Consider the following 18,082-nt stretch of genomic DNA (forward strand, 5'->3'; position numbering starts at 1 on the left):
TTTTAGGTCGAATATCTAGCCTAGAAGAAGAAGTAAAAAATGGAAAGTGTGCATTAGCGAAAGCAGAAGTGGAGAAGAGACAATTACAAGAGAGATTCACAGATTTGGAAAAGGTAACGTCACATGTTAAAGTAGAATGTATACTTAATATGTGTGTAAAAGGTAGAATAGAAATTGGTTGCAGTCATGGAAATCAAACTAGTCAAATTGAAGCTTCTTGGTTGTTACATGAATTGGTAATTTTTTTCCTTAACATTTCTCTCTCAAATCATTTTCAGCATATGTAGGAAATCAATAACTGTCATTTTAAGATAGAGGAATATCTTATAGCAGTAGTTTTCAATCTTTTTTCATTTGTGGAGTCTTAAAATTTTAAATGCAGGTGTGAACATTTTTAGAGATAATAGATGTACACAGATTGCTTTAAAAACTCCCTATGCAACATGTTGAAAGATTGCCCATAGCAGTTTGGATGTTACTGGGATGCTTTATTGTGTAGGCTGTATTGTGCTGAGGGCTATTTTAGTCTCCATTGGGGGAAAAAAAATCAGAACTTGCTGAAGCATAGAAGATTTTTACTTGCTGTAGTATAGAATATGATCTGCTTTCACAAATCCTAAATTTTGTACTGTATTTAACTAGACACAGTATTCCTTTGTTAGGTCTCAATCCAGTCATTTTCTACTCAGAGGAATACTATTACATCAGTGCAGTGCTGAAGTCTTAATTTGTATGCTCCTTGGAGTATGGGCTATCTTTTTCTGTTAGCATATTGCTTTTAGTTGTGCTCCATAATACTACTATTGGTATCTATTTTAGCCTTAATTTGCAGCCAAAAATAATTGTTTTGTCAAATATGTCAATTTCCTTTTTCCTGTAACTTCAACAGGAGAAGAGCAACATGGAAATAGACATGACATATAAACTCAAGGTTATGCAGCAGAACCTGGAACAAGAGGAAGCTGAACATAAAGCCACAAAAGCACGATTAGCAGACAAGAATAAAATCTATGAATCTATAGAGGAAGCCAAGTCTGAAGCCATGAAAGGTACAAATGCAACCTTATATTTTAAATTATGTAACCTAGATAATGCAAGTTTTAGAATGCTCACTGTGAAATTGAAATTTATATGGTTTTGCACTTCAGAATCACTTCTTAGGAAGCTGATTCAAGAATTTTGTGTCTAAATTAAAAATTCTAGAATTGTCCAGATCACATAAAGTAATCAGTTATGGCACAATTCTCCCCTCCCCCCCCCCCCCCCCCCCCCCCATTGACTGGCTCAAGAGTGGCCAAGGTTTGTTATGAGGATGCTATTTGAATTATCCTCTCCTATATGTTGGGGTTGAGATACATTGGAGGAATGATTTAAGGATTCTTGCACTGCTGTATTGGTAGCTATTCTGTGTATAAATAAAAGGACTTTAGTCCAGGCAGTCGCATACATCATGTGCATTAACTTCTTCAAATGGCTCTGTGTATTCCCACTTATGGGTCTTGCACTACCAAATAGTGCTTAATGGTAGAACCTTTTCCATTAGAGCACTTATTTGCCCTCTTGTATCCTTCCCCTCTGTTTTTGAACATTCTGAGTATGAGGCTTATAAGGAGTTGTGGTGTCCTCTACTACTTCAGTTCCTTTCAAGTGCTGTGCTAAATGGAAATGAACTGTTCTAATCTGTTCAGATCCACAGGTTTTTCTCCATTGATATGATCGTTTTGCTGGCGGTTGTTTTTAGTGTGTAATAGGGATGTAAATGGTGGAAGAGTTACCTGGTAAGAATTAGTCTTACCAGCATACTTAACTGGTAATCAGTTAACTGGAGGTCCCAGCCACTGAGAGCAGCCATTCCGCCCACAGCAGCCCAGATGGCAGGGCCCTGGACATAGCAGGTCGGGGCAGCCCATAGACCAAGAGACTAGAACAGCCCCTGCCGTCTGCAGCACAGCAGGGCCAGAGCAGCTTGCATGGCAGGGTTGGCAGTACCCCTGCCACTGAGTTCTACCAGCCTTCCACAATTAACTGATTAAACAATTACATTTATATTGTTTAACCAGTTAACTTTTTTACAGGATATTCACATCCCTAGTGTGTAGTGTAATCTAAGTATAGTAATAAATGTTGTTGATTTTATAAAGTTGGTAAGTTTGTTTCTGTGTTATGTCAAACGAAAGAAGAAGAAGCAGGATTTAAGAGACATGCTTTGTGCTCATCTGTCTTCCCAGTGTTGGGCAACTACTTTAGCTGCCTGAAGTCACTGGGGGAAGGTCATTCTCCTATGTGTTTGATTTGCTGGACTTTCATGACCAGAGCATGCAAAGAGAGGCAGAATAGACTGCAAGTACATACTTTAAGGAAGATCTAGCTGCTAAACCCTCCAGTTCATGGGTGTTAAGCATCTGACAAAGAGACTAGGTTTGGTATCTCTCTCTTTCTCTAGTAAGTAAGTTTCCTAAAGGTTCTAGGACATCAGAATCTTCATCAGTTCTAATCGGTTCTAACTCCGGAGCCTTCTGTTAAAGCTGTCAAGGCTTTGAAGGTATTATTGGTAGAAAAAGGCTGTCTGCTTTCTAAGGATTTTAGACTCACATCCTTGGCTCTGGCTCTATCAGTTCCAAGAAAGAAGACATGGAAGAAAGCAGCCATTGTTAGCAGTTTCTGATCCTGCACCTTAGATTTACTGGATCGGTAAGATTCTGATGTAGTTTCTGTGGTTCTTACTCCGAAATCTAGTCAGTTCTGGGCTCAGCTTTGGAAACAAGAGCTACAGGTTTGAGTATTTCTCTGGGTAAGGTACTACCCAGATCTGTGGGGTACGCTTTGAAGAATCTCTGCTCTGAAAAGGACTTTTACAGTGGGTGACTGAAAAGGACTTTTACGGTGGGTGACTGCTGTGTACCCTCCCTTGTTTTAGTGTTCCTTGGATCTAAACAAGAAGCAGATGGCAATGAGGAAGAGGCATGCATTATCAATTATACAGTCTACTTCACCAGAAAAAAGAGAAGAGCAGAAGAGAGTATTTCTCAGGGTGCATCTCTGTCCCCTCTTCTGCTAGCAGGTTACTGTGTTCTCTCTCCACCTTCCAGTTCCATTGTAGTTTCAGAAGTATTCCATCGTGATCCAAGATCAGATTCTCATTTAGAGGAAGAAAGGAAGAATTAAGAGATGTGATTCACCCCATTTTATGCCTTTTCTCAGCCTGTGTGCCCTAATTCCTTTACTGCTCCTCTTTTTTAAGCAGTCCTTATCTCCAGGGCTCGACAAACCGCTGAATTTACTCGCCCGTGGCGAGTAGATTTCAGCCGGTCGCTCCGTGCACCCCATGCGCAGTGCAGGGCTAGCAAGTGGCTCTCACCAGGGTTTGTCAAGCCCTGCTTATCTCCATAGCCCAATTGGGTGCTACCACAGAATTTTTTGAACCATTTTCCTTATGAATGGAGACATGATTTTCATTTGATAAAGATCCAGTGGCTCAGCAGTCTTTTGATCTGGCAGCTCTGGCTGAAGAGGAGGATGAAGAGGTAGTACCTGTTTTTGAACAAGAGCAAATGAGCTTCAGTCATGATTTGTCACTTGATATAGGTGTGACTTCTGCTTCTTCCCCTTCTGAGAATGCTTTGCAGTTCCATGACCTGGTTCATTGCCTTGTGTCCACACGGAAACCTACCTTCCATGACTGTGGAGGAAACCTCCCATCCAGTATTCAGCATCCTTGGGACTATCTCCAGGAATAGGTTACCATTGTTATGGATGGTCTTTTTCAGCTTGCTAAGATTGTTTGGTCACTTCCTGCTTCCTATCCACCTGTTTCCAAAAAACCAAAACAAAACGAAAAAACCCATGACCTGGCAAACTATCATATATCTCATTAAGGGTTTTCTTATTTTCATAGATCTTGTGCCTAATTTATTGGTTGTGGCTGCTGCCAAAAACAGACTTACAGCTGGCCAAGTCCTCTCCAGTCCTGCTGACAGTGAGGGGAAAAAGATGGATATCTTTGGGGGAGAGGTTGTTTTTTCCTTCTTCCTTTGTTATTAAGGTGGCTCATTGCCATGCAGTGATGACCTATTATCAGTTCCATCTACTGTGTATGTTCAAGATTTGCAAGCTGATAAAAGAAAAGTGGCAAATGCTACCAGAGCCTCATACTTCCTATGCCTCCTCACTCCCTCCAAGGGCTTTCAGAGGAGCTGTGAATTGCCTGATTTGTGCTCCATCTCCACTTCTCCCCATCCCTCCCAGAGCTGGAATGCTGTGAATCAGTGTCCCTGGCATTTCAGCTCTGGGAAGGAGGGAGAGGAGTGTGGATAGAGCGTGAATCGCCTAATTCACATGCTCTGATAGTTCAGTGAGGGAGAGAAGCAGGTAAGTGTGGGGCACCAGAGCCCCACAATGTGAGAGACATGTGAAGGAGGTGGTAGATGGGGAGGCTGCAGGTGGAAATCTAGTGAGTCATGGGCTCCTGCAGCCCACTGAGGTGAAGGAGGTCCATTCATGTGGTCCACCCACTATTTTTGGTTATCTATCCCTGTTTTAGACTCTTGCCAAAGCACTAGCATTTTTTCCTATATTTTCTTCAAATTAATTGTTTTCCTCCTCCATGCTGCTTGGGTGCCACCAGGGAAAACTGGGTGCCACCGGGTGCTAAATCTTCTTTTTCCTGGGGGAGCTTCACCCCCACTCTGCACTGAGGCCCTGAACCTTCCCCCAAGGCCTGCCTTCACTCTGCTTCTTCCTTCCTTCCCCTGCTCTGTTCCCTCTTCATTTGGCCACAGCACCACTTCTCCACAGCTGATAGTGGTGGGCGGGAGGGAGAGGGGGAGGGAGTGAACAGCTGTGGCTGGTGAGTGCTGAGCAGTCACTATGTTTTTTTCAGTGCCTATCACTGAGTGCTCAGGAGAGACCAGGTCCCTGACTTCAGTTCCAGTGTCCAGCCTCGCCCTGGCCCAGAGTAGCTGGGAAAACCCATTCCAGGGAAAGTCTGGCATCTCTTTTGTAGGCCTGGGCTGGAGAATACTCAGTTGCTCTGTGGGGATGGAGTGTGCACAGTCTGATGTACAGTAGGGGCTGTGATTTGCTCTAATACTCATTCAGGATGGGCTCTGCAGATTTTAGCTACTAAAAGTGAAGTCTCTACTGAGCATATGTGAACTGTGATTTCTTTTCAGGGCTTTAATTATGTGGCTAACTTTGGGTAGATTTTCACAGGAACGGCACATATCATAGAGTTGCAAAAGTTCAAGCTGTTCAGCAAACTGATTCACCAACTGAACCCCCCTGATATTATTGACTGTCATTGTGCATACTACTCATGTTTTTAAAAAAGCTTTTTTTAATAGTTCAACATGTTTTTGAGCAGGGATCTGAAATTGGTAGGAGCACCACCTGCATGGCCCAAATCTGAAGAAGAGCTTTGTATAAGCTCTCTCCCAACAGAAGTTGGTTCCGTAAAAAAATACTGTGTCACCTACTTTTGTGTATTTGTCTCCTAATTTTATCATCAGTTTCAGTCATATCATCTAATATCTTTAATTTCACAGAAGTCCAAAGTATGTTAAATTGTTGGCTCCTAATTTTAAACTTTTGGTCACTGCTAGGCACCTAAGTAAGTGTCCTTATTTTCAGAAGGGCTGAGGACCCACAGCTCTCAATCGACTTCACATTTTAATTCTCTTATTTCACAGAAATGGAAAAGAAGCTGTTGGAGGAGAGAACTTCAAAGCAAAAAGTCGAAAACTGCTTGTTAGAAGTTGAAAAGAGGTGTTCTATGTTGGACTGTGATATCAAACAGTCTCAACAGAAAATAAATGAACTGCTTAAGCAAAAGGATAAACTAAATGAAGATGTAAGTAGCAATTATATTAGCGGTTTTAGTTGTAACCTTTAGGATATTGTAAAATTTATTCCAATTTAAAAGTATTGAGTTTCTTTATTTTGGGCAGTATATGTGAATCTTTACAAATGAAAATTATAGTAAGTGTATCTCCATACTCAGTTCTGTAAATTTTATAGGAAAGATTCCTTAATGTGTAAAGTTTCATTTTTCTGAAGTTTTTCAATATTGTAACACATTTTTCTAAGTTTGTCATGCAGAATGTAAAATTCTGTGAAACTAGGGTGAAAAACTTGTTTATTCTACTTAGAGATAATTTTAGCTATAGAATAATCTTTATATTGAAAAGATATGTACAGCACAAACAGTAGTTCATAGTTAATACAATAAAACCATAGCAAATCAGTCCAACTATAAATACCATTTTAAAAGTTTACAGTATGGGGCTGTAAAATTCCTCTGATGTTAAAAAGTAAAAGAAATTAATTTGTTTTTCAGGTTAAAAACTTGACACTAAAAATAGAACAGGAAACACAAAAGCGCTGCCTCACGCAGAATGACTTGAAGATGCAAACGCAACAAGTCAACACATTGAAAATGTCAGAGAAACAGCTAAAACAAGAGAATAACCATCTTCTGGAAATCAAACTGAGCTTGGAAAAGCAAAATAATGAACTCCGCAAGTAAGTAGAGCTGCATCACGGTTTTATTTAATTAGTTAATTTAAAAAACTCTATTGCATTTTTATCTTACACAAAATTTGAGAGCCATTTATATTTAAAATCCTGGCTATACAATACCAATCGTATCATAGACATTCCTTTAGTATAGAACTTTATTGTTCATGTTGTACAGTAAAACTCCAGTGGTCTGGCATCCAGTGGTCCGGCACCATCTGGAACCCGGAAGTGCTGGACAATTGGAGCTGCTCTGCCCCAGGCTTCCCCGATTCAGCCGCTGCTGAAACTGACCAGTGACTGACTCCAGGAAGCCCGGGGCAGAGCACCCCAGCTGCTTTGCCCTGGGCTTCCCGGAGTCAGCCTCTGGTCAGTTTCAGCAGCGACTGAATTGGGGATGCCTGGGGCAGTGCAGCTGGGGTGCTGCCGGGTTGGTCCTGCAGCGCCGAGGGGCGCATCTCCCCGACTCCACTCCAGACCCCTAGTAGCCTCCCTCCCTCTCCCCCCAAATAGTCCAGCATATTTGATAATCCGGCACCCCCTGGGTCCTAAAGGTGCCAGATTATCAGAAGTTTACTGTAGTTGCACCTTCTTTTCCTGGCAGAAATTGAGGCCTTATTGGAATAGGGTATCTACAAATACATAATAAGAAATGGTTGTTCCCTAAAAGAGCTTACAAAAAAACAATCCTGGCCATATGAGTTACATCTGTAGATTCAGTAGAAAATGACTCTGAAATGCTGTTTCCCCAACCTCTGCCAAAAATAGATAGTGTGAGGTATAAAGTAACTTTTTAGAATTTTAATGAATTGAAAAGCTGAATTCCTTGAAGTCTGTTGGAATCAGAGTAAAATGACTGCACGTCTCTAAATTTGAAGCTAAAAGTGAATTAATAGACTTAGTAATTAGTACCTTTGTCTTCAATGTGACTTACAAACACTCATCAGTTACCACTAATTTTAAAAAATATTTTATGATTATACTAAAAACAAATTGTAAAGGGGACTTCATTTCATGAGAGATTTGTTGCTGTCTGTAATGAGCAATTTTTGATATCTGGAACAAGAATGGTCTTGTGGCTGAAAAGGCAAGACTAATACAGGAGTCAGAAGGATCTCATTTTTATTCCTGGTTCCTGTGTCACTCAAAGTGAATAAATGTGCTGACTAATGATTAATTGATTGAATTGCTTAACAATGACTGTAGTTAACACATTTTGCATTATGAAGAATACTAAATTGATGTTCAAGGTCCATTTTGCAACTCTCACTTCCCAAATCTATGGAGCTTGGATTGTCACTGTACTGATGACCTCCATGTTGTTAAGAGAAGAGGGCAGTAACTGTTTGTATTAGTAAGGTCTCTCGTTGGCTAGCCCACATAACAGAATTGTCAGTTTAAAAGTCTGCTTACTAACCTTTCGAGATCTGAAGAGATCATAGTATTCATAGCTGTCCAGGCATAATGGGGGGCAAGAGACAATGTGGGGAGTGGGGTCGGAGGAACCCTAAGGCTTTGGTATAGAAGGCCTTGCTTTTGGTGAGGTGATGTTAAAATAAAGAAGAGTTTTATAGATGCATGTGCATACAGAAGCCTTTTGCTTTTATGTAGTTGTTTGTAGTATTTTCACAAGTTTTGCTTACAAGTACTGTTTTATGGTTTTACAGAGAACGTCAGGATGCAGATGGACAAATGAAAGAGCTTCAAGACCAGCTTGAAGCTGAACAGTATTTCTCAGTATGTATTGTTTTTATTTTATCAATCCGGCCTTTAAGGAGCTGAAAATGATACCATCTAAGTTAGATGTACAGTTGCTTCACAATAACTTGGCAGATATCTTTTAGTGAACAGTCCACAAACATTAATATAGGCTGAAATTTGTTCACAAAGTATTCTACAAATACTTGTGGAAAAGTAGGGTCTACTATGCAGTGCGTAAACAGGAAGAAAAGGATTCAATTTCTCATGTAATTAATTTGCCAGCTTAAAATAATAAAAATCCTTAAAAAATGATGCGTTTCTGTGGGTGATCAGCTTTGCACACAGGCAAATAATTCTTGATTGTTAATTATGTTTCTATCAAACAGGTATGATAGCTTATACATACCAATGTCTTAGTTACAGATTTGGAAAGACTACTTTTTCCAAGTATTTTAATTAGTTATGTTGCAATAAAAAGAAACTTTGAAAAAGCATATAATAATATAATATATGGAGATGAACCTGTCTCATAGAACTGAAAGGGACCTTGAGTGGTCATTGAGTCCAATCCCTCGCCCTCACAGCATGACCAAGTACCATCCCTGACAAATTTGCCCCAGATCCCTAAATGGCCCCCTCAAGGATTGAGCACACAACCCTGGGGTTAGCAGGCCAATGCTCAAACCACTGAGCTATCCCATATCCCCTCTGCTGAGCTATCCCATATACATGTGTATGTGTGGTGCATAAATTGTACATGCATACACACTTTGAAACCTACTTGTGTGAGGATAGCACGCACATTTATGGAGGAATGTATTAGCAGCTGGAGGATTTAAATGTGCTCTCTTTTCCTCACTAGCTGGGATTTAGGGCGATAGGAAGTATGGTTGCCTTAAGTCAGGGGTAAGAGGCTATGTCTACACTGCACCGTAGTTCAAAATAAGGTACGCAATTTGAGCTATGCAAATTGCATATCTTATTTAGATTTTATTTCAAAATAGCTTATTTTGTAATTTGGTGCTGTCTACACAGTGCCAAATTTTTAAATAACCCACTATTCTAAAATGTCCCTTATTCCTTGTGGAATGAGGTTTACAGGGATGTCAGAATAGAAAGCATGAAATAACGGGCTTGCTGTTAAGATGCGGGATAGCTATTTTGGAATACTCTGCTATCCCGAAATAGTGTTGCAGTGTAGACATAGACAGAGAGAAAAGACACTCCCGTGCTTGGCATTTTATTAAAGATTTTTGTATTTAGTGTGATTTTTGTCCCATTCATTTAGATATTCCTTAAACTAAAATATGCAAGTCATTATTCTTTCCCTTGTTTAAAACTCTAGACTTTGTACAAGACCCAAGTTCGTGAGCTTAAAGAGGAGTGTGAAGAAAAGACTAAACTTTGTAAAGAAATTCAGCAAAAGATACAGGAGTTACAAGATGAGAGGTGAGAGTTTGCCACTTACTTGGATATGTTCAGAAAAATGAGGTTATTTATCTGAGTTGTAAAAGGCTTTCATTTAACTTCTGAATTATGTATTTATCACTAATTTTCAGAGACTCTTTGGCTGCACAACTTGAGATCACTTTGACAAAAGCTGATTCAGAGCAACTTGCTCGCTCCATTGCAGAAGAACAGTACTCTGATTTGGAAAAAGAGAAGATCATGAAAGAATTGGAGATCAAAGAGATGATGGCAAGGCATAAGCAAGAACTTACTGAGAAAGATGCTACCATAGGATCTGTGAGTAATCTGTATCATAACTCCTGTGGTATATTTTTATTATGTGCTAAAAGTTCTTCAAATGTATCTTTGTTATAATGATTAGAGTCTGATAGAAATATGTAGCTTGAAAAAATGTTAGAGTTTTGTCCAAGTAGATTGAGTTAAGCAGCATCATATCATGAATTTCTTTTTTTTTTTTTTTAACCACTACATGGTTAATATTGTTTAATTAAAATTTAGCATTGTTTCCAATACTAAGACACATTTTCTGTGGACGTATTTTTCACATCTGGATTACAATATAATTATTTCCATATTTTGATGTATGGAAACAAAACGGAGAAGTATATGTATATTCAGTTGTGTATAAAATCTATGTATGATGGTACAGTTTATGTTTCTATAATTAAGATTGTCATGTTTTCTATTCTAAATCATATTTTTTCAGATATGTATAGTTCTAAAACATGACACCCTAGGAATGGATTCCTTTGTCTAGAAAACCTTTGTGGCTGGAGGGATTCACTTAACAGTGTAGTTTAATGGGTTCTAGTAGGCATTCAAGACTTTCTAATAAGTATTCAAGGCATTCTAATAGCTTGGTCTCGAATGCCTATTAGAAAGCCTAAGTCCCCAATATACAATTTTTGACAATTTTGTTATTTTGAATGATCGCTTAGAAGCATCATTAGGCAATAGTTATATTTTCAATGTATGCATTTTTGTTTAAATTACGTTTTGCTACATATTTCCATACTGATATTGTGCCTGTGCCTTCTGTGGATAAATCTGTTACCAAATATAGACCTAAACAAAAAAGGTATCAACGTGTTTGGGTAGTATCTGGACTTCTGGTGACAGAAGAGCCCTCCCAGCCCTGTAATAGAGGCAGCTTAGCCGTCCTCTCCTTAAGTTTCTCGAATGGGCTGTAAACAACCTCAGGAAGATTTCAAAACTGTTAGCTAGTTCCAAAGAAAAGATCAAGGCCTGCAAACTCTGTATCCCCCTGAAAATAATATGCTAAACATATAGGTAGAGGCTGCCCTTTCTGCCCTTCTTTAGGGTCCTCTGGAGAGCAAGGAGCAGCACGAGCTGCAGGCACCCTCAATTAAGAACTGACTTCCTTGCAGTGTTGCATTAATTCTTAGTCTCATCCCACAATATGGAGCCACAACCCACTTCATCTTTCATAATCAGTATTCATGTGGTCTACATTTTGCATCAACTGCTGTTGATTCCATCACTGGTACCATTACCTCTTTTCCCTCCTTGAAATTTGTCTTTAGTTTCAACCCCTAGCTTCCACGTGCATCCTCTGAATCTTTACCTCCACTGTGTTCCTCACATAGGCCTTGCCTTTCTCCTGACCTGCCCCTCCTTACTACACCCACTTTCTGTGCTTCAGTTCCATCACCTCTCTCCAGATCTCTTGTATCATTATCTAAAATCTGCCTCCTTTTCCTCCTCCACACTTCTGAAATCACCATTAAACCTGATGATTTATAGCCATACACTTTTCTATCCCTACCAGTCTTAAACTCAAACCCTTTCCTTCAAAATCTATGGAATGCCTGCTCTGTTTTGGAAGAACGTCACTTCAGCATATCATAGAATATTAGGACTGGAAGGGACCTTGAGAGGTCATGGAGTCCAGTCCCCTGCCCTCATGGCAGGACCTAGTACTGTCTAGACCATCCCTGATAGACATTTATCTAACCTGCTCTTAAATATCTCCAGAGATGGAGATTCTACAACCTCCCTAGGCAACTTATTCCAGTGCTTAACCACCCTCACAGTTAGGAATTCTTTACTAATGTCCAGCCTAAACCTCCCTTGCTGCAGTTTGAGCCCATTGCTTCTAGTTCTATCCTCAGAGGCCAAGGAGAACAATTTTTCTCCCTCCTCCTTGTGATACCGTTTTAGATATCTGAAAACAACTATCATGTCCCCTCTCAATATTCTCTTTCCCAGACTAAACAAGCCCAATTCTTTCAGTATTCCTTCATAGGTCATGTTCTCTAGACCTTTAATCGTTGTTATTGCTCTTCTCTGGACCTTCTCCAATTTCTCCATATCTTTCTTGAAATGTAGTGCCCAGAACTGGACACAATACTCCAACTGAGGCCTAATCAGCGCAGAGTAGAGTGGAAGAATGACTTTTCATGTCTTCCTCACAACACACCTGTTAATGCATCCTAGAATCATGTTTCCTTTTTTTGCAACAGTGTCACACTGTTGACTCATATTTAGCTTGTGGTCCACTATAATCCCTTTCTGCCATACTCCTTCCTATCAGTGGCTTCCCAGTCTATTTGTGTGAAACTGATGGTTTCACATTTGTACTTTGTGTACAAGTGGAGTACTTTGCATTTGTCCTTATTAAACTTCATCCTGTTTAACTCAGACCATTTCCCCAGTTTGTTTTAATTATGACCCTATCCTAGAAAGCAGTTGCAAACCATGCCAGCTTGGTCTCATCTTCAGACTTAATAAGCGTACTCTCTATGCCAATATCTAAATTGTTGATGAAAATATTGAATAGAACTGGTCCCAAAACAGACCTCTGCGGAACCCCACTTGTTATACCTTTCCAGCAGGATTGTGGACCGTTAATAACTACTCTCTGAGAATGGTTATCCAGCCAGTTATGCACCCACCTTATAGTGGCCCCATCTAAGGTGTATTTGCCTAGTTTATTGATGATAATATCATGCGAGACCGTATCAAATACCTTACTAAAGTCTAGGTATACCACATCCACCGCTTCTCCCTTATCCATAAGACTTGTTTTCCTATCAAAGAAAGCTATCAGGTTGGTTTGACATGATTTGTTCTTTACAAATCCATGCTGCCTTCCCTATCACCTTCTTATCTTTCCTGGCACAGAAGTTAAACTGACTGGTCTGTAGTTTCCTGGGTTGTTCTTAGTTCCCTTTTTATAGATTGGTGCTATATTTGCCCCCTTTCCAGTCTTCTGGAATCTCTCCTGTCTTTCATGATTTTCCAAAGATGATAGCTAAAGGCTCAGATAACTCCTCTCTCAGCTCCTTGAGTATTCTAAGATGAATTTTATCAGGCCTCGGTGACTTGCGGACATCTAACTTTTCTAAATGATTTTTAACTTGTTCTTTTTTTTATTTTATCCTCTAAACCTACCCCCTTTCCACTAGCATTCACTAGGTTAGTCAATCCTTCAGACTTCTTGGTGAAGACAGAAACGAAGAAGTCATTAAGCATCATCTCTGACACTTCCAAGTTTCCTGTTACTGTTTCTCCCTCCTCACTGAGCATTCGGTGTACCCTCTCCTTGGTCTTCCTCTTGCTTCTAATATATTTATAGAATGTTTTCTTGTTTCCTTTTATGCCTGTAAGTAGTTTGAACTCGTTTTGTGCCTTTGCCTTTGTAATCTTGCCCCTGCATTCCTGTATTGTTTGCCTATATTCATCCTTTGTAATTTGTCCTTGGTGTGTGTGTGGGGGGGGGGTGGTTTGGTTGGGTTTTTTTTGTGACTCCTTTTTTATTTTTAGATCATGCAAGATCTCCTGTTTAAGCCAAGACGGTCTTTTGCCATATTTTTTATCTTTCCTTCACAGTGGAATAGCTTGCATTTGGGCACTTAATAACGTTCCTTTGAAAAACTGCCCCTCTCCTCAGTTGTTTTCCTCTCAGTCTTGCTTCCCATGGGACCTTACCTACCAGCTCTCTGAGCTTACCAAAATCTGCCTTCCTGAAATCCATTGTCTCTAGTTTGCTGTTCTCCCTTCTACCTTTCCTTAGAATCATGAACTCTATGATTTCATGATCACTTTCACCCAAACTGCCTTCCACTTTCAAATTTTCAACCAGTTCTTCCCTATCTGTTAAAATCAAATCTAGGACAGCTTCCCCCCTAGTAGTTTTTTCAACCTTCTGAAATAAAAAGTTGTTTGCAATGCAGTCCAAGAACTTATTGGATAATCTGTGTCAGTTTCCCAACACATGTGTGGATAGTTGAAGTCCCCCATCACCACCAAATCCTGCACTTTGGATAATTTTGTTAGTTGTTTAAAAAAAGCATCATCCATCTCTTTGGCCTGGGTAAGTGGCCTGTAGTAGACTCCTAGCATGACATCACCCTTGTTATTGACCCCTTTTAGCCTAACCCAGAGACTCTCAACACGTTTGTCTCCTATGTCCATCTCCACCTCAGTCCAAGTGTGTACATTATTAATATATAAGGGAACACCTCCTCCCTTTTTTTCCTACCTGTCCTTCCTGAGTAAGCTGTATCCTTCTATACCAATATTCTAATCATGTGTATTATCCCACCAAGTCTCTGTGATGCCAACGATGTCATAGTTGTATTTATTTATTAGCACTTCCAGTTCTTCCTGCTTATTACCCATACTTCTTGCATTTGTATATAGGCATCTAAGATACTCATTTGATCTTGCCCAGTTCTGCCTTCTCCCTCCTTTCTCCCTACTATTATAGCCGACACTCCCTCCCATTTCCAACCCATCTCCCAGGTCTCTTATGTTCTTCATTTACCTGTGGGCTTTGGTCACTTGTCCCCATTGAACCGAGTTTAAAGCCCTCCTCACTGGGTTAGCCAGTCTGTATCCAAATACAGTCTTCCCCTTCCTCGAAGTTGAACGCCATCCCTGCTTAGCAGTCCTTCCTGGAATAGCATCCCATGGTCAAGGAAGCCAAAGTCCTCCTGGCGACACCATCTTCGCAGCCAAGCATTCATCTCCAGGATGCACCTGTCTCTGCCTGGGCCCCTACCTTTGACAGGAAGGACTGAAGAGAATACCACCTGCGCTCCAAACTCCTTCACCCATACTCCCAGAGCCCTGTAGTCACTCTTGATCCGCTCAGTGTCACACCGCTCAGTATCATTAATGCCCATATGAATGAGTAGCATGGGATAGTAGTCAGAGGGCTGGATAATCCTCGACAATGCCTCCATAACATCTCGGATACGGGCCCCCGGCAAGCAGCATACCTCCTGAGATGACATGTTAGGGTGACAGATGGGCACCTCTGTCCCCCTCAGAAGAGAGTTTCCGACCACCACTATCCTACTTTTCCTCCTCGCAGTGGTGGCAAAAGACCTCCCAGCCTTGGGGGTACGAGGCGTCTCCTCCTCTGCTATAAGGGGTGATTCCTTATCTCCTGTATCAAGACGAGCATAATCGTTTCCCAGTACCACAGTGGAAGGGTTCAGAGCAGGGGTGGAGCACTGCCTGCTGCCAGAAGTAACCAACTGCCAGTGTCCACCCTGAACCATCTGCTTCTCCACCAGTAGTGTGTCACCAGTCTTGTGTACTGGGGCAGCTATCTCAACTGTCTCCACATGAATACTGTCCAGGAATTGCTCGTGGATTCAGATGCTCCCCAACCTAGCCACCTCCTCCTGTAGCTCTCTCACATGCTGCCTGAGAGATTCCACCAGCAGGCACCTTTCGCATTGGAGGAGCTCCCCAGCCTGGATTTCAGTAAGTGGGAATTGCAAGCCACAGTCCCTGCAAAACCACACCAGGATCTGGGTAGAGGCATCCATTGTCAGGTGGTCTGTCCAGCTACAGGTGCAGGTGGAGGAGACAGAAGCAGTGCTGGCACAGGTGTTGTAGGTCTTTTTGACAATCGTCGGTCTCCCTGTGTCAAACTCCATGTTAAACTCCCCTGTCTGCAAACTCCTGTCTGCAGACCCCTGATTGTCTTCAGCTTTGTGCTTTTGTTTCTCTGACTCTGCTTATATCGCTGCCCTCTTTCAGCAGACTCGCCTTTAGTTCTCTTTCATTCTAAATATTTGCTACAGTGAACTCTGTTCCTCCTTTTCAGTTCCTCCATACATAGCACACAAAACTTGCACATTCTCTGTTTTGAAGTCTCACCTTCAGATGGTTGTAATTTTTCATGCATTCTACCAAGTCCTGAGCTTATTAGTGTCTTGATTTTGATGGCAGACTATTCCTATTCATTTTTGCCATGTCTTACAGCCTTTACATAATTATTTATTTTGCTCCTTCTCTCTCGTCCCTGTCCCCACATACCTTTGCTTGCTCATTCTCTGTGCCTCCCATTTCTCTTCCTGCTCCAAATCCTCTCTTCCTTCACTTTGATCTAATTCTGATATATTTTCCTTCTTTCCAGTAAACCAGTCATTTGTTACATTATTTTTTTGTTGTGTAGTAATACATAGTTTTGTGTTTTGTTTTGTTTTTAGCTAGAGGAAGCCAATAGGACACTAACGAGTGATGTGGCTAATCTTGCTAATGAGAAAGAAGAACTGAATAATAAGCTGAAAGAAGTTCAAGAACGTGAGTTTTCACTGAACAACTTGAATTTAATTTGAAAAAACTTTTATCATCAAAAAGTGTACCATTAATGCTCTAATTAGCCATGACAGATTTCTTATTGCCTTATTACAGAAATTGCAAGACTAAAAGAGGAAGAAACAAATATAATTGTTGTTAAAACTCAGTTTGAGAAGCAATTGTTGAATGAGAGAACACTGAAAACTCAGGTAAATGTAAAAGAATGAGCAGATTATCACGATAATTGGAACAATATACTATACTGTTCATGCAGGAGATCACATTTTTAGATGGAATGGTTCTTTCCTTTGTAAATCATCTTTATGTACTCGTTGAAGTCTGGAAACAATTATTATGTCCTTAGACTTTTTTTACTAAACCATGTTAGATTAGGAAAACTTGCACACTGTGGGTACAGACGTATAATATAGATACATCGTTCTTGAATAAAACAACTTATCCCAATGTGATTTAGCCCATTGTAAATCTCTAATCAAGGTAAATCCTTTATTTTGATTCAGAGAATCTACTTTTGACATGTATTTTGCTTATGACTAAGTTTGATTTAATTTTATTGTTAGCAATTTCAAATTACCTTCTTCGGTGTTTTTCATCTTTTCCTGAAGCATCTAGCAATAAACTCTGCCAAAGTTAGGATACTAAACGTTGTGCTCCTTCATTGTGCTGTAGATATTTAGAGGAATATTAGACATTCCAATTAAAAGTTGTATATGGCTTCTAACTAATTGGGGCTAACTTTAAAAAAAAAAAAAAAAAAAAAAAAAAAAAAAAGAGAGAGAGAGAGAGAGATTGATCCAGAGATTTAAATTGGTATTTCATTTAGATGGGCACTCACAAAGATTTTTGAATTCATATATAAAATATTTTAAGTTAAGCTAATCATGGATGGAGAGATTACTTTATTTGTAGCTATTTATCTATGGGAGCTTTATTGTGTGTTCTGTGTTCTTTTTGTTTGTTTGTTTTTCAAGGCTGTCAACAAGTTGGCTGAGATCATGAATCGGAAGAATCCAGTCAAACGTGGAGCTGACACTGATGTGCGGAGGAAAGAAAAGGAAAATAGGAAACTGCACATGGAACTGAAATCTGAGCGTGAAAAGTTAACCCAGATGATGATTAAATATCAGAAGGAGATCAATGAAATGCAGGCAGTAAGAAGTGAATTTGTAGCAATAAAAATGTTCTTAAATTTTACTTAATTTTAAACCCGGTTTCAAATGATTATTTCAAGATGTCATATTTATTCATTCATTTTCTATACCTTAAGGATGACCCAGCTAAAAAAATTAAGTAGTTGTGCATGTCAAGATTGGTTGTGAAGACCTCATTCCACCAAGAAAAATATTGTAAATAAGAAATTATAGGGTATAACAATAATACAAAAAGGCAAACCTTTTCAAATAATTTTCACAGCAAATAGCAGAGGAGAGCCAGATACGAATCGAACTGCAGATGACACTTGATAGCAAAGATAGCGACATTGAACAACTTCGCTCACAGCTCCAGTCAATACATATTGGGCTAGATACCACCAGCATTGGCAGTGGACCTGGAGATGCTGAAGCAGATGATGGATTCCCTGGTATGATTTGTTCATTAATATTCCCATTTTTATTAGTTTTATAGTGTATTATCATGGAAATCAAACTATTAAATTACCTTATTATTCTGTGACTTCCTTGGTTTTTCTGTATTTCCTTATACCTTTTCAGTAGTCTGATAGCACTTAATATCCATGCACTAACTGAAACAATCTTTATTTTCTCTATACTTAATTCTTTTTAAATGATGTTTTTAGAAAAAGTTCATTCAATTT

At 39.8% G+C, this 18,082-nt stretch overlaps 1 protein-coding gene across 8 annotated transcripts in view; it reads left to right on the forward strand.

Moving 5' to 3' along the window:
• ROCK2 (Rho associated coiled-coil containing protein kinase 2) overlaps positions 1 to 18,082 on the forward strand; it is a 155,931-nt gene that overhangs the window by 115,126 nt on the left and 22,723 nt on the right. For all 8 annotated transcript variants that reach the window (XR_012902516.1, XM_075923480.1, XM_075923482.1 and 5 more), the window contains 11 exons: positions 7 to 113; positions 890 to 1,049; positions 5,688 to 5,848; positions 6,335 to 6,519; positions 8,181 to 8,250; positions 9,560 to 9,663; positions 9,774 to 9,960; positions 16,155 to 16,248; positions 16,360 to 16,454; positions 17,238 to 17,417; positions 17,680 to 17,848. Coding sequence is in view for 7 of the 8 variants with exons in the window: in XM_075923480.1 (XP_075779595.1) it covers positions 7 to 113; positions 890 to 1,049; positions 5,688 to 5,848; positions 6,335 to 6,519; positions 8,181 to 8,250; positions 9,560 to 9,663; positions 9,774 to 9,960; positions 16,155 to 16,248; positions 16,360 to 16,454; positions 17,238 to 17,417; positions 17,680 to 17,848 (1,512 nt within the window). In the remaining variant the exon portion in view is untranslated. The remainder of the gene's footprint in view (positions 1 to 6; positions 114 to 889; positions 1,050 to 5,687; positions 5,849 to 6,334; positions 6,520 to 8,180; positions 8,251 to 9,559; positions 9,664 to 9,773; positions 9,961 to 16,154; positions 16,249 to 16,359; positions 16,455 to 17,237; positions 17,418 to 17,679; positions 17,849 to 18,082) is intronic.

Source organism: Pelodiscus sinensis, chromosome 3 (assembly GCF_049634645.1).
Source record: "Pelodiscus sinensis isolate JC-2024 chromosome 3, ASM4963464v1, whole genome shotgun sequence".
Taxonomy (NCBI): domain Eukaryota; kingdom Metazoa; phylum Chordata; order Testudines; family Trionychidae; genus Pelodiscus; species Pelodiscus sinensis.